The sequence below is a fragment of the Oreochromis aureus genome, linkage group 1 (genome assembly GCF_013358895.1).
Source record: "Oreochromis aureus strain Israel breed Guangdong linkage group 1, ZZ_aureus, whole genome shotgun sequence".
Lineage (NCBI taxonomy): Eukaryota > Metazoa > Chordata > Actinopteri > Cichliformes > Cichlidae > Oreochromis > Oreochromis aureus.
In genome coordinates this window covers 21073115-21085317 of record NC_052942.1, presented here as the reverse complement: position 1 = coordinate 21085317, position 12203 = coordinate 21073115, and the positions used below count along the sequence as shown (strand labels likewise).

The 12203-nt window shown below is 39.4% G+C and overlaps 2 protein-coding genes across 2 annotated transcripts in view; one reads left to right on the top strand and one right to left on the bottom strand.

The window, feature by feature from the left end:
- The window catches only part of pde3b (phosphodiesterase 3B), a 48560-nt gene extending 41437 nt beyond the window's left edge, over positions 1 to 7123 (top strand). The window contains exons 15-16 of the mRNA XM_031748710.2: positions 278 to 536; positions 4173 to 7123. Coding sequence (XP_031604570.1) covers positions 278 to 536; positions 4173 to 4375 — 462 coding nt within the window. The 3' untranslated portion in view covers positions 4376 to 7123. The remainder of the gene's footprint in view (positions 1 to 277; positions 537 to 4172) is intronic.
- Positions 7124 to 7941: 818 nt separating this feature from the next.
- On the bottom strand, positions 7942 to 11707 carry LOC116327197 (vitamin D 25-hydroxylase). The gene is made up of 5 exons (XM_031748717.2): positions 11245 to 11707; positions 10250 to 10391; positions 9523 to 10155; positions 9076 to 9405; positions 7942 to 8925 (listed from the first exon to the last, which is right to left on the bottom strand). The coding sequence occupies exons 1-5, from the start codon at positions 11479 to 11481 to the stop codon at positions 8708 to 8710; spliced, it is 1560 nt and encodes a 519-aa protein (XP_031604577.1). The 5' UTR covers positions 11482 to 11707; the 3' UTR covers positions 7942 to 8707.
- Positions 11708 to 12203: the final 496 nt, after the last annotated feature.

Here is a 12203-nt window from a genome sequence, read left to right as displayed (position 1 = left end):
TTAAACTTTAAGCATTTCCTTCTAGAAGATTTGAACTTTTTTGTAAAATGAGAGTGCACCCTCTTGTAAAACTGATCCTAAAACCAGGAAAGAAGAAATATCAACATTCGAATAAACCTTTCAAATTTGTGTCAAATCTGCTTTTGTGTGCACATGGTCATACGATGAAAAAAGTCAGAGCTGTGCAACGCTTTCTGTTCCTCTCATTTTGATATAGTTTGCATCAAATATCAAATCTCATCTCTAAATGTCTGTAATCTGCGGTTTTAATCTGCAGGGAGATGAAGAAGCCAGGTTGGGATTACCCATCAGCCCCTTCATGGACCGCTCCTCCCCTCAGTTGGCCAAGCTGCAGGAGTCCTTCATCACGCACATTGTAGGACCGCTTTGTAACTCCTACGATGCTGCTGGCTTACTTCCTGGCCACTGGATTACTGAAGAGGGGTCGGATGACGATGACGAGGAGGGCCAGGTGGACATCGAAACAGATGAAGATGAAGATGAGGAAGATGAGCTAGAAGAAGAGCTGGCACCAAGTAAGATGTGGTACCCGCAAATTTTAAGTAAAGCCACTTTAGGTGGCGTTATGACACAGGCATTCTTACTATTTTGGGTTTTGTGGTCATGTGACTGTTAACGGCATGACATTGACTCGTCTGCCATTTTGATATTTACTTCTCCCTGTTTTTAAGCTAATTGGTTAATTTAGTGTAACAGTCTAAAGTATTTAGCACTATTTGTCAGGTACGTGACTCTTTGTGCAGCTTTGAGAAAACCCCAGTAAAACGTATATCAAAATGACTGTGTCAAGAATAGCTCCTGGTACCGATTTGTTTGATAGTTTTCCTGAAATTCGCATAGAACTGTGTCCAAAAAAAACCCCCTCCACATTGCGGAACAATCAACTTTGACTCGTTCAGTCTCCGTTGTCACTTTGTTATATATACAGACAGAAAATTACATGCTTCCGTGATAGTTGTTACATTTGAGAGCGATTTTGTTTATTTTGGTCAAATTTAACTGCTTCCAACTTCCTTGGTCTGCTCAGTGTTTTGCACTAGAAGATTCCTCTTGCTGCCAGTGCGTTTTGTTAGGCTGACAGTCCTTGTATGCTAAGTCAATGATTTTTTCTATATTTTCAACGTCTTTACTAACTTAAACGGTCTTTTACGCTAACCAGTGCTAAAACTTTTGCTGTACTTGGAGTTTATACCTACACCAAACTAGACTTGTAGTCAAGACCGCCTAATCCGAGACCAAGACAAGACTAAGACCAGAGGGTATCGAGACCAAGACAAGACCAAGACCAAGTAGACGAGACCAAGACCGAGACCAAGTCGAGACGAGACCAAGACCAAGACCGAGACCAAGTCGAGACGAGACCAAGACCAAGAAAAGTCTTTAAACTGCAGCCAGATGCTGCTACGTTTACGGGTGTCAGGCATATTTATGTGTTTTTGCTTTCGCACAGCCCTCCTCACCGTTGTCTACTGTCTCACTCACTTACTGAGAGGACAGACGCATGCTCCACTTGACTGTCGCGTCTCTCACCCTCTCTGTTTTTCACATAATGATATTATCCTATATCCTCGCATGTGATTGGCCACAACATGGAGGGATTGGAGCATAGCTGAGCCACTGTGTGAGAGCTGAGCAGCAAAAGGAAATTAAGTGAGGGTAGAAATGACTGAAAGATTATAAGGCTCTGTTTTGAGTTTTGTTCAAAAAAGAATGACTTCATATAGGAAAAAAAATAAATATCACATATGCAGGACACCTTAAACTGTATCAAGACACAGGGACTAAACCCCAATTCAACCAGACCCAGAACTGATCCGGAATTAAAACAGGACTACAACAGTTCAGACTACTTAGGACTTAACCAAAACAGAACCAGAATCAAAACTAGATATAGACTATAGAATTTGAAAAGTAACAAATGGTATCTAAAAAGTTACACTATGTACTAGATACATGTTCTGATGAGTTTTGGCAAACAACCATTTGACTAACATGTGTGTCTCACCTGCTCTTGTTCCATCACTGTTTTGTCCTCTTTCTTCATCTCCCTCTCTGCTCCTCTCTCTCATTCTCTGTTCCTCTCTCTCCCTCTTTGTGCTGACAATCAAGCCAAACACCAACATCATCAAATATACAGTTGAAACCAGATATTTACATACTCTTCAGATAAAAACACAAACATTGTAACATCAAATCAGACTAAATGTTTATTTTTTTAGATTGATAAATATAAAAAACACATTTGTTAAGTTTTGTATTTTGTATTCCAAATTGAGCCACACTTATGGAGCTCCACAATTCTTTTCCTTGTGTTTCGGTTGACATTTCTTGATTTTCCCATGTCAAAGAAACAGGCTCTGTGTTTTGCCTTATATGCATCAACAGGTGTGCCACCAATTTACTCACATGGACTCTACTAACCTATCAGAAGCTTCTTAAGCTCAGAATGGAATCGTCTGGAGTTTTCTTATTAATTAACACTAAACTTAGTGTATATGTACTCCTAAATCTGATGAAAGTGATTAAAATAGACAGCTCCCTCTTTTTATTCTGACATTTAACTAATTCAGAAGATATTTCAACATTTATTTATCTAAAACAAAACAAGTTTACTCTGAATTGATGTTTAACAGTAAAAAAAAAAAGTTTTTATGTTTTCTCCCTAAAGTGTAAATATCTGGTTTCATCTGTGAATATAGTGCTGTGTATTGGAATTCCTCTTGTTTTGCATAGAAATATACTGAACAACATACAAAGCATAATATATAAAATAACATCACCTGAGTTTTTTCTTTGAAAGAAGCTCCTTATGTCCATTGTTGTGTTCATCAGTACACAATTGAAACCGATTTAGAGAGTTTGTTTAGCCGTGGAGGGTAAGAACTGAAAATATGAAATGTAAGCTAAGACTCTCTAAAAAAATCAGCATTGTCGTTCGGCTTTTTATTTATCCATTTGTTGATTTACTCGAAGAGCAAGTAACGCAACCAAGTGATCAGTTTATATCAATCTTTTGTGATACACCGTCATATTTACATTATTTGTACAGTACGAATGATTTGTTTTGGTACCTGGTCAAACTTTAGCTCTCCTCTGTCTGCAGCAAACTCGCAGGGAGCAGCTTCTCCCCCCTCGCTTACATGTGTGCTGCGCTCAGTCGCCTAGTGCCTGAGCTCGGACCATACCAAAATTAGGGGGAATTTACGACGGTGCGCTCTGTGCTTCGTGTGTTGTTTTTGTTTTATACAGTTGTCAGTCAGGCATCTAACTAATAAATTACACTCCAAAAGACCCCATGCTTCTGAAAAAATGACCCGGGCTTAAGCCAAGACCGGTCTCGAGACATCCAACTCTACACCAAACTATACCAGCACTTCCACTTTGTCTATCCTTCTGTTCTAAGCTGTTAACAGTATTGGCTGCTGCTAACTCAAATAGTAATTATATAATTATTATATCAGTAATTATACAACTCTAATTGCACACTCAAAATTTGTTCAGAAATTTTCCTAGGTGACATTGATTGTTGTATTTATTTCTATTCCTGGTTGCACAGTCAGTTTCATACACTGTATATATATATCAACAAAGCCTGCAGTGCAAAATACGTCATTCTTCCTGATAGCCAGCCGGGGGCGACTCTCTTAAAGACCATCTGTATGAAAGTGAAATGTAATTTATAACACTTGTGAAACTTTTACAGTCTCAGTCCCAGGTTTCAAGTCATACGACATGTTGATGTTTAGTTAATACATAAATTTATGATTTATTACAAAATAGTTGATCAGACAGTGTTTTTATTCATGCCATTTGTTTGTTGTGATTTTAAAAAGTCATAAGAGTGGCCAGTGTTTCTTGTTTCTTAGTTAGATCCACCTCCACCTGTGATGTCTGGTGAAATTTTAAAAATAAATAATCAAGGCTTATAAATGGGACTTTACAAACCAATGAGTGATGTCACAGTTGTACGCCCATCCTTTAATTACAGTCTATGATCAGGGCACCAAACTCTGACCATTTCCCACCCTGGTCAGACGGGGAGTTGGTCGATGTGTTGAGAAAATAAAGAATAGTTTGTGTTTACATTACAGTTACACCAGTGTGGATTTCCCTAAACACGTTTGTTTTTTTTATTTTTGGTGTTGTTGTAGGAAGGAGGAAAAAACGACGCAGGTTGTTCTGCAGCATCATGCAGCACCTGACAGAGAACCACAAGGTGTGGAAGAAGATCATCGATGAGGAGGATAAGAGCAAAGAGCTTGCCAAACAGCAGCAGCCAGACAGTTTGCCCACCTCTCCGTCAGATGACATCCAGGTCATCCAGGAGGAGGAAGAGGGGGAGGAGCGTCAGTAGCAGCAAGAGGAGCAGACGCGTGGACAAGAAAAGGAGAGGCAGTACAAGGACACGAGGCCCTCAACCACCTGCCTTTCACCGACTTTAACATTTGACAAATGCACATAAAACACACGTTCCCTCTCTCTTACACACACCCACACGAACACACAAACATATTGAAAGATTCACTGTGCTGACACTCAAATGCTTAAGCAGTCACATTGTTTTTGGAGAAACAAAAAGGCCTTACTACTGTGAGCGGATCCTTACTGCAACGGTGGGGGCCCAACTCCTATGCACTTTCACCCCATGGAGAGTCAAGTGCACCCAGAGAAACGCACCAGGACTGAGGCGGCAGAAGGTGCAGAAGAAGAAGAGCGCGGACTGATGTCCAGGATGAACTTGTCCTCCATGGTAACCTGGCTGTGATGCTGCCTTGAATGCAAAGCGCTTAACACTTACCACCTCCCTTAGGTACAAAAACAGTTTCTTTGTATTTCAAAAGGAAAGGTAGAGGAAACATACTGAAGCAAATGACATCATGAAGTGGTAGATACCCTTTACCAAAGGAAAGACAAGAGACTGAAACTGTTTCAGCTTCAATGTCAGGTATATTTTTGAATTATATATATATATATATATATATACATATATATATCAAATGTGCCTGTCTGAACCTTTACTAAGTCCATATTGGCCCAGAGCCTAGGCTTGTGTAGTTCTCTCCTTGCTGGTGACACGAAACACTGTATCAGACTCAGTCACAGAGACAGTATTGAAATGTTGACTGATTAATAGCATTATATATGCATCATTTTTGATGCTTTTACTCATGCGTACCACCTGTCTTTTGGGGTTTTTTGTTTTTTTTTTCTCTCTCTGTTCTTTGTTTCGTTTGAATGTGTGAACATTTTTGTCCGGAATGTGACGGAGAGAATGAGCAGGGAGAAAGAGATCACATTTTTAATTATTTTATTATGTAATTTGTATGTATGTTTGTTTGTCCTGTTAGCAACAGTTGATTTCTAATCAGCGAAATGTCCTCTGGTTGGTGTTTAACATGTCGCATTCAGATCAGGAGTGCCGATTCAATGAATGGATTCTTCATTTTCCTTTTTTTGATTCTAAGTATTTTTTTAAAGGTTACTCAGGATTCACGCAAAGTTGAATAATTATTTTGCAAGAGTTTATGTCATTAATATGAAATACACTTTCAAACGTAAGAAGATTAAAAATCTGGGTGACTGAAGTAGTTTGTAATCTCTCAATGAACAACTCGACTACAAACAAATTCAAGCAATCCTCGAGAAATCCTCTGTGACAGAGGGGCATGCGGTATGTGCCGTCTCTTGGCCATCCATACACTGTTTGCGTAACCTTTTTACAATCTCACTGGAGAAAGGCCTTTCTTGGTTGTCAGCAGACTGCAAATGTGTCTTGTGTAGCAGCAGCACATCATGCACACATGCTATAACAGTGTGTTTGGGTTTGTTTGGGGTTTTTCAATTGAATTTTAAAATGATTTAAAATTCAAACTCTCATTTTAACAGTACAGTATCTAAATGCAGATGTTTAGACAAACTTTCCTCTTTTGTTCACACTTATGACTTGGCCAGTTTGCAAAGAAGGGATCCAAAGTTTCTTGTCACTTTGGTTTTGTTTCTATATATATATATATATATATATATATATATATATATATATATATATATATATATATATATATACATATAAATATATATTCTAACCTACCATGAGGAAGGTTAAAGAACTCTTGGCATTCCACTTGAATAAGACATTATATCAAAGGGAAGTTAGAACTGTCACCTAGCTCCTTTCTCACGTTATTGAATCATACTGTCTGGAGAAAATGTTAAGTAAGCAGTGTAAACTGAGATAGTAATATTTAAAGACACAAAATAGATACAGATGTGCACATTTTAATACCAAACAAGTGTTTAGCCGCTGTACAAAAGAGTATGTGCATATAAAGATATATTTTTAAAATAATCAAATGAATGCATCTGTTTTCTACACACAGCTGACATATTGTACATTGCGATCCTGTATTTACCTTTGTGTTTCCAAAGTTTTTATCTACTTCTATTTCCAGGTGTGGAACTGTGGGGCTTGGTGTTTTGATTTGGAGTTTTTCATTTTTCCAACTTCAGCGTCTGTCTGTTCTGTATCATAACCACTCTTCTATTCTTCATCGTCTCTCTCTGTCCCTGTCTTTATCACCTGGCCCAGCTAGTGCCAAACGTTACCTACATAGATTAATTTGTGTGCTGTGATGAGCTGATTGGCAAAACAAAAAAAAAACCCCAAAATTGCTCCGGTACCGTTTGTGAAAAGAGAAGCAGCTCGTGTCAAATACTCCACCGGGATCAAAGTGGCAGTGACAGTGTTAAGAATAGCGGGTGGACTCAGAGCCATAAACAATATGACAAACGTGTCATAATTTTCTTTTCTTTTTTTTTTCACATGGACCCGTGCTGGACTATAAAGCATCGGTAGCCCCTGACCTGACGTATTCCAGCTCATTAAGTTGTAAAAGTTTGTTGGCTTCTCGCTGTGCAGTCCTTCAAACCACAGTGTCCTCTGATGATTGTGCCATAAATACATCAATGAATGGTTGTTACCCTTATGTAGCATCAATATACGTACGTTTGTCTAATGTAACCATTCACCCTTATCTACACTGTGGAGGCAACAGATTTTTGTTGTTATTTATAGCTGTCATAAAACACCATCCCTCAAGTATCAGCAGTTCTCATTGATTTTTATTGGTGTCTGTGTTTGTCTGTGTGAGCCCAAAATATATACGCCTTTCTTTCTGTTTTTTTTGTTTTTTTTTTAATTTTATTTATTTTTTTGTCCATGCCACCCCATAAAAACAGGAGAACAACCTTAAAGACATTAGATATACCAACTGTGTATTCACTTCCTCTTATGGAACAGTACATGTACAAACTATGCTTGATTTATGAAGGATCAGGTCACTTCAATTCCCCACAAGATCAGTACACAAAATTTGAGCATCTCTCAGTGTATTGGTTTGATCTTAGTAGTTTGATTTATAATAATTTGACTCATGAGTGGATTGTCTCCATGGTTTCAATGTCTACACCTTTAACAAAGGGGGCATACTGTGCCTGCTTAGTTTTTCTACCTATGAGTAGAATTATAGGTAGAAGAACATTTTTAAAGAAGCTGCTTTCAGCTCTTGGAGGTTTCTTCCTGTTAAAAGGGAGTTTTTCCTTCCCACTGTCACCAAGTGCTTGCTTATATACTCATGGTGGGGGTCGTCTGATTTTGCAGGTTTTCTCTCTATTTTTTTAAGGGTCTTTTCCTACAATTTAGAGTGACTTGAGGGGACTGTTGTGATGTTTTGCTATATAAATAAAATTTAACTGAATTTAACTGCTCCCTTGTCACAAAGGGTAGTCGCAGCAAGTAGCTGTGCATGTGTGATTAGGCAGATTTTTACACTTGGTACCATGTTTATGTTCAGGTTCCTTTTTCACTCTCATGAACATGATTTATAGATTTGAAATGAATAATGTTAGGTCTTTTAATTTTTTAGAAAAGACTTTATTAATATGCATAAAACCCCTTCAAAAACACCAGCATTACAAAACAAATAAAGTACAAACAAATGTTAACATTCCACTTAAATTCAGTACATACTGATAAGCACCATTTAACAGAAACCAGTGTTGCAAAGCCAGTTTCTAGAAAAAAGAACAGGGTTGCATTTGCTTTCTAAGAGAAAGATTTTCCACAGACCGTTATCCCTGGAGAAGGGGTCAGTGTCAGTCCACGTGACGTGAATCTTGGCCCACATCTATCTTCAGCACACAGTGTTACGAACGTTCTTGGAAAGCCTGTTCATCCCATTTTGTGTGACCCACATGAATTGCTGGTGTCTTCTGTCTGACCCAGTGCTGTCCTGAACCGCCACATGTGTTCATACTGTAAGTCATTGACATGCATATAAGCTACTCATTGCTACTGCCTCGGGGTTCACAGATATTTCAGTCCCCAGGATGTCCTTTCTTCACTTGCTGCCTCACCAGTTGTTTCCAAAAAGAGCATTGTGCAAACATGCATATTGCTCAGTTTAAAAAAAGAAAATCAATAGTAATTAGATAAAGTGGATTAAATAATCAGATGTACCGCTGTATTTGCCATAAATGATGCTTTGGAAAAATGCAATGCATTGGAACTTCAGTCCAGAGTGATACAGTTTAAAAAACTTGCATATACACTTGCATCACGCAATTGCATTGTTGTGCAAAGTAGTGTAACTCATAATGGCTAAACAAGCCATTGTAAATGTTCGCCTGACTACTTGTAAAAAGGAGTGTGTCCAGAGCAGGGAGCTTTCTGTTGCCTGCGGATCGCACAGATGTAGTAAGTTTTGGGCTGTAAGGTCATGCCCAGCTTGGGAGTGACAGTTGGGACAGTTCCTGGAGGGAACTGAAGATGAAACCTCTGCAACAAAGTTGTGAAAAAGAGGAACATCTCCATTCTAGCCAGCTGTTCACCCAGGCACCCACGCCTCCCTGAAAAAAAAGAAAAACTGTTAGTTTTTAACACACACATACTGCATCTGGCTAATTATCTTAAGTCTGCAAATACACAGGAAAGTCTTTGAGGAATAACTTGATTTAACCAATCATAGTTAATGCTGGTTTTGAGAAACGAAGCCTTACCCAAGGAGAATGGAAGGAAAGCCTCGCGCCTCACAAAATTGCCGCTGCTGTCCAGAAACCTCTCCGGTGAGAAAACACCAGGATCGTTCCAGTACTTCTCATCGAAGTGCACCGAGTAGAGGTTTGTGATCACCATGGTCCCTTTGGGGATTGTGTACCCATTGACTTTTGCATCTTGGGACGTAGCACGGAAAATCCCAAGTGGTACAATATTGCAGAAGCGAAGAATCTCATGCAGCACAGCCTCTACGTATGGCATCCTCTGTTTGTCCTCCAAAGTGGGCGCCCTCCCATTGGACAGCACGCTGTCGATCTCCTTGTGCACCCTCTCTTTGTAGGTAACAACACAGATTATTAGGTGAGATTATATAACCATTAAATTTAGAGCTAACTGGAACTAAATAATTAGAAGTAAAAAGATTTTGGGGGGTTTCTACTACAACTGACCTTGTATGTTGGGATACAGAGCCATGTAGAGCATGGCCCAGCGCAGAGTGTTAGTTGTAGTCTCTGTACCAGCAATAATAAGCTCCCCCACTGAATAGATGAGATTCTCATAAGAAAAGGAGGACCCATGATGTCCTGCATTCTGCTCCAACTCATCCAAGTAGGCATCAACATAATGGCGTGGTACATGGGGCACTCTGCCCTGTGAGAAACCATTTATAACCTCCTGTAGAAAGTTGTAAACCTCAGCAGCATTGCGGAAGAGCTTCTGGTGTTTCCCAAAGGGCACGTATTCAATGCAAGGGAAGGCGTTATAGAGGAGGGCCCAGCCACTCACTGCTAGTTCCACATTCTCACTGAATATCTCAATCATGTGCTGGAAGTTGCGATCATCGTAGGTAAAACGCTGCCCAAAAATGATCAGATTGGTGATGTTGGACACTGCGTTGGTCACAAGATGTTTGGGGTTGAAGGGCTTTCCCTTGTGTTCATCGATGGCATCGACAAAAAACATGCACTCCTCCGAGATCTTCTTCTCAAAGAGTTTCTGGCCACTGCCGAAGTAACGAAAAGAGCTGCAGGCCAGTTTGCGGTGTTCATTCCAGCCTTTGCCATATTTGCAATTAAGAAGCCCTTTGGACATTGGAAGAGAGAAACAGAATTTTATCATTCTGAATCAAAATAAAATTTTTAAGATTGCATTCACTGTTATATCAAAGCATCTTACCGCCCATTTTGGTCATTTTCTTGAATAAAGGTAGTGATGGCCGATCAGCAAACACCTCACTCTGATGGTAAAGGCACTCTCTCACACAGTCGTATCCATTTAACACCACAGTCAAGATGCCTCCCAGGTCAAGGCTGAAAATCTGAAAGGTGTGAATTCCATTATTAGCACTGCAGTCATTTAGATCGTCGCACACATTTCTATCCGCATTAAAGCCTCTGTTAAAGGAATGTAGGACTTGTTAGACCAATGTATTTACATTACAAGTCTTTGCTGGTCTGTTCTTTCCAAAGTGGCTATCTGAACTAGAGAAGGAGTTCCCTGGTATTCAATAGAGAGACAAACGTTTTATAATACGCACACTCAGTGGGACTTTTTTGGTAAACCTTGCCAATAACATAACAGCATCACACAGTTGCTGCAGATTTTTTGTTTGCACATTTATAATGTGAATCTCTTGTTCCACCGCATCCCAAAGGCGCTCTATTGGATTGAGATCTGGTGGCTGTTAAGACCATCCGAGTACACTGAACGCACTGTCGTGTCCAAGAAACCAGTTTGAGATGATCTGAGCTTTGTGACATGGTTTGTGTTCTGAAATAAACTGACGTGCAAACAACCAGGTTGCCTTTATGAGTTTTATTCAAAACGGTCATATAAGGCCGGTAGAAATAGCGCATTACATATATATATATATATATATATATATATATATATATATATATATATATATATATATATATATATATATATATATATATATATATATATATATATATATATATATATATATATATATATGTGTGTGTGTGTGTGTGTGTGTGTGTGTGTGTTGGGGGAGGCCCTGACTTGTACGCTTTCCAGCTGTTCCCAGACCATTAAGTCTGAGTGTCTTTTGTTCTCTTGGTGTGTGGGTGTGGGTGTAGAGTCCTGCGCTGCACACGCTGCAAACTAGTAAAAGCGTTAGATTCATAAAGTGCGCGTAAGGGCATTACCTGTCCGTGAACTTCACTCTGCTTCTTGAGAAAGACGTGCGGCTCGGTGGCTAAAGAAAAAATGTTGCCTATCACAGGGATGGGAGATGGACCGGGAGGAAAACCAGGGGGTCTTCTCTGCTTGACGAGCTGGCGAACCAGCATGAACGCGAGGAGGGCGAAAGCCAAACAGCCCACACCGAGCAGAGCCTGCGCGCAGGGCACCGGCGTCAGAGACGGCGATTTTATTGAAATCATCTTTTTTTTTAAATCCTTTTTTCCCCCCTACAGACAAACTTTGCTGACTTCGGCTTCGCCTCTGAGCAACTGAAGCACACATGTATCTTCTTTCACGTTTCTATCCCCCGCCTCTAAGGCTAAGATTGGTCAGAAAGTCAGTGTGACTGAACTTTGTTCAACTATCGATCAATAATCCGAAGAATTTCGGTGGCTATTACACGGAGTTCTTGGCAACTATACATTCACTTCCAGGGGAGGTAGCGCAACATTCAACTGTAATTCAGCTGTAATTCATCCTCTCGTTACTGGTTGTGAACATGCTTTAGAGCTTATGGTTGTGAAATGCATTTGTAAATGTATTCGATTAAGACGCATATTTGAATAAAAGAGGATGTAAAACACTCACACACTAATTTCATCTAAATTCATTTCAAATCTATAACGTTACAGTAGAAGAGACTCGTGAATATATGGGCACATGCAACTGAATAGCTTGCAGATGTCTCTCAGTTATGGATGTAGAATATGCTATAGAGCATGAGATCAGAAACAGGATTTATGAATTTGACCTTCATGATAAAGAACTATATTATAAAAGAGACCTACAGCACTTAGTTTAAAAAACAAGCATGATGTATCAAAATAAGACTTCTTGGTAATTTTCACCCAAATTACAATGAAGCTGATGTACGTGCTCTTTGTCAGCTTTTATTTGAAGACCAGCATGTACTTTAGGTCAC

Bases quoted from the DNA above. Each gene is read 5' to 3' on its own strand.
- LOC116327197 (XM_031748717.2), bottom strand. From the start codon at position 11,481: ATGATTTCAATAAAATCGCCGTCTCTGACGCCGGTGCCCTGCGCGCAG. The intron at 10,392-11,244 runs GTAATGCCCTTA...CACACCTTTCAG, and splicing joins AGAGTGAAGTTCACGGACAG to ATTTTCAGCCTTGACCTGGG. The intron at 10,156-10,249 runs GTAAGATGCTTT...CAATGTCCAAAG, and splicing joins GAAAATGACCAAAATGGGCG to GGCTTCTTAATTGCAAATAT.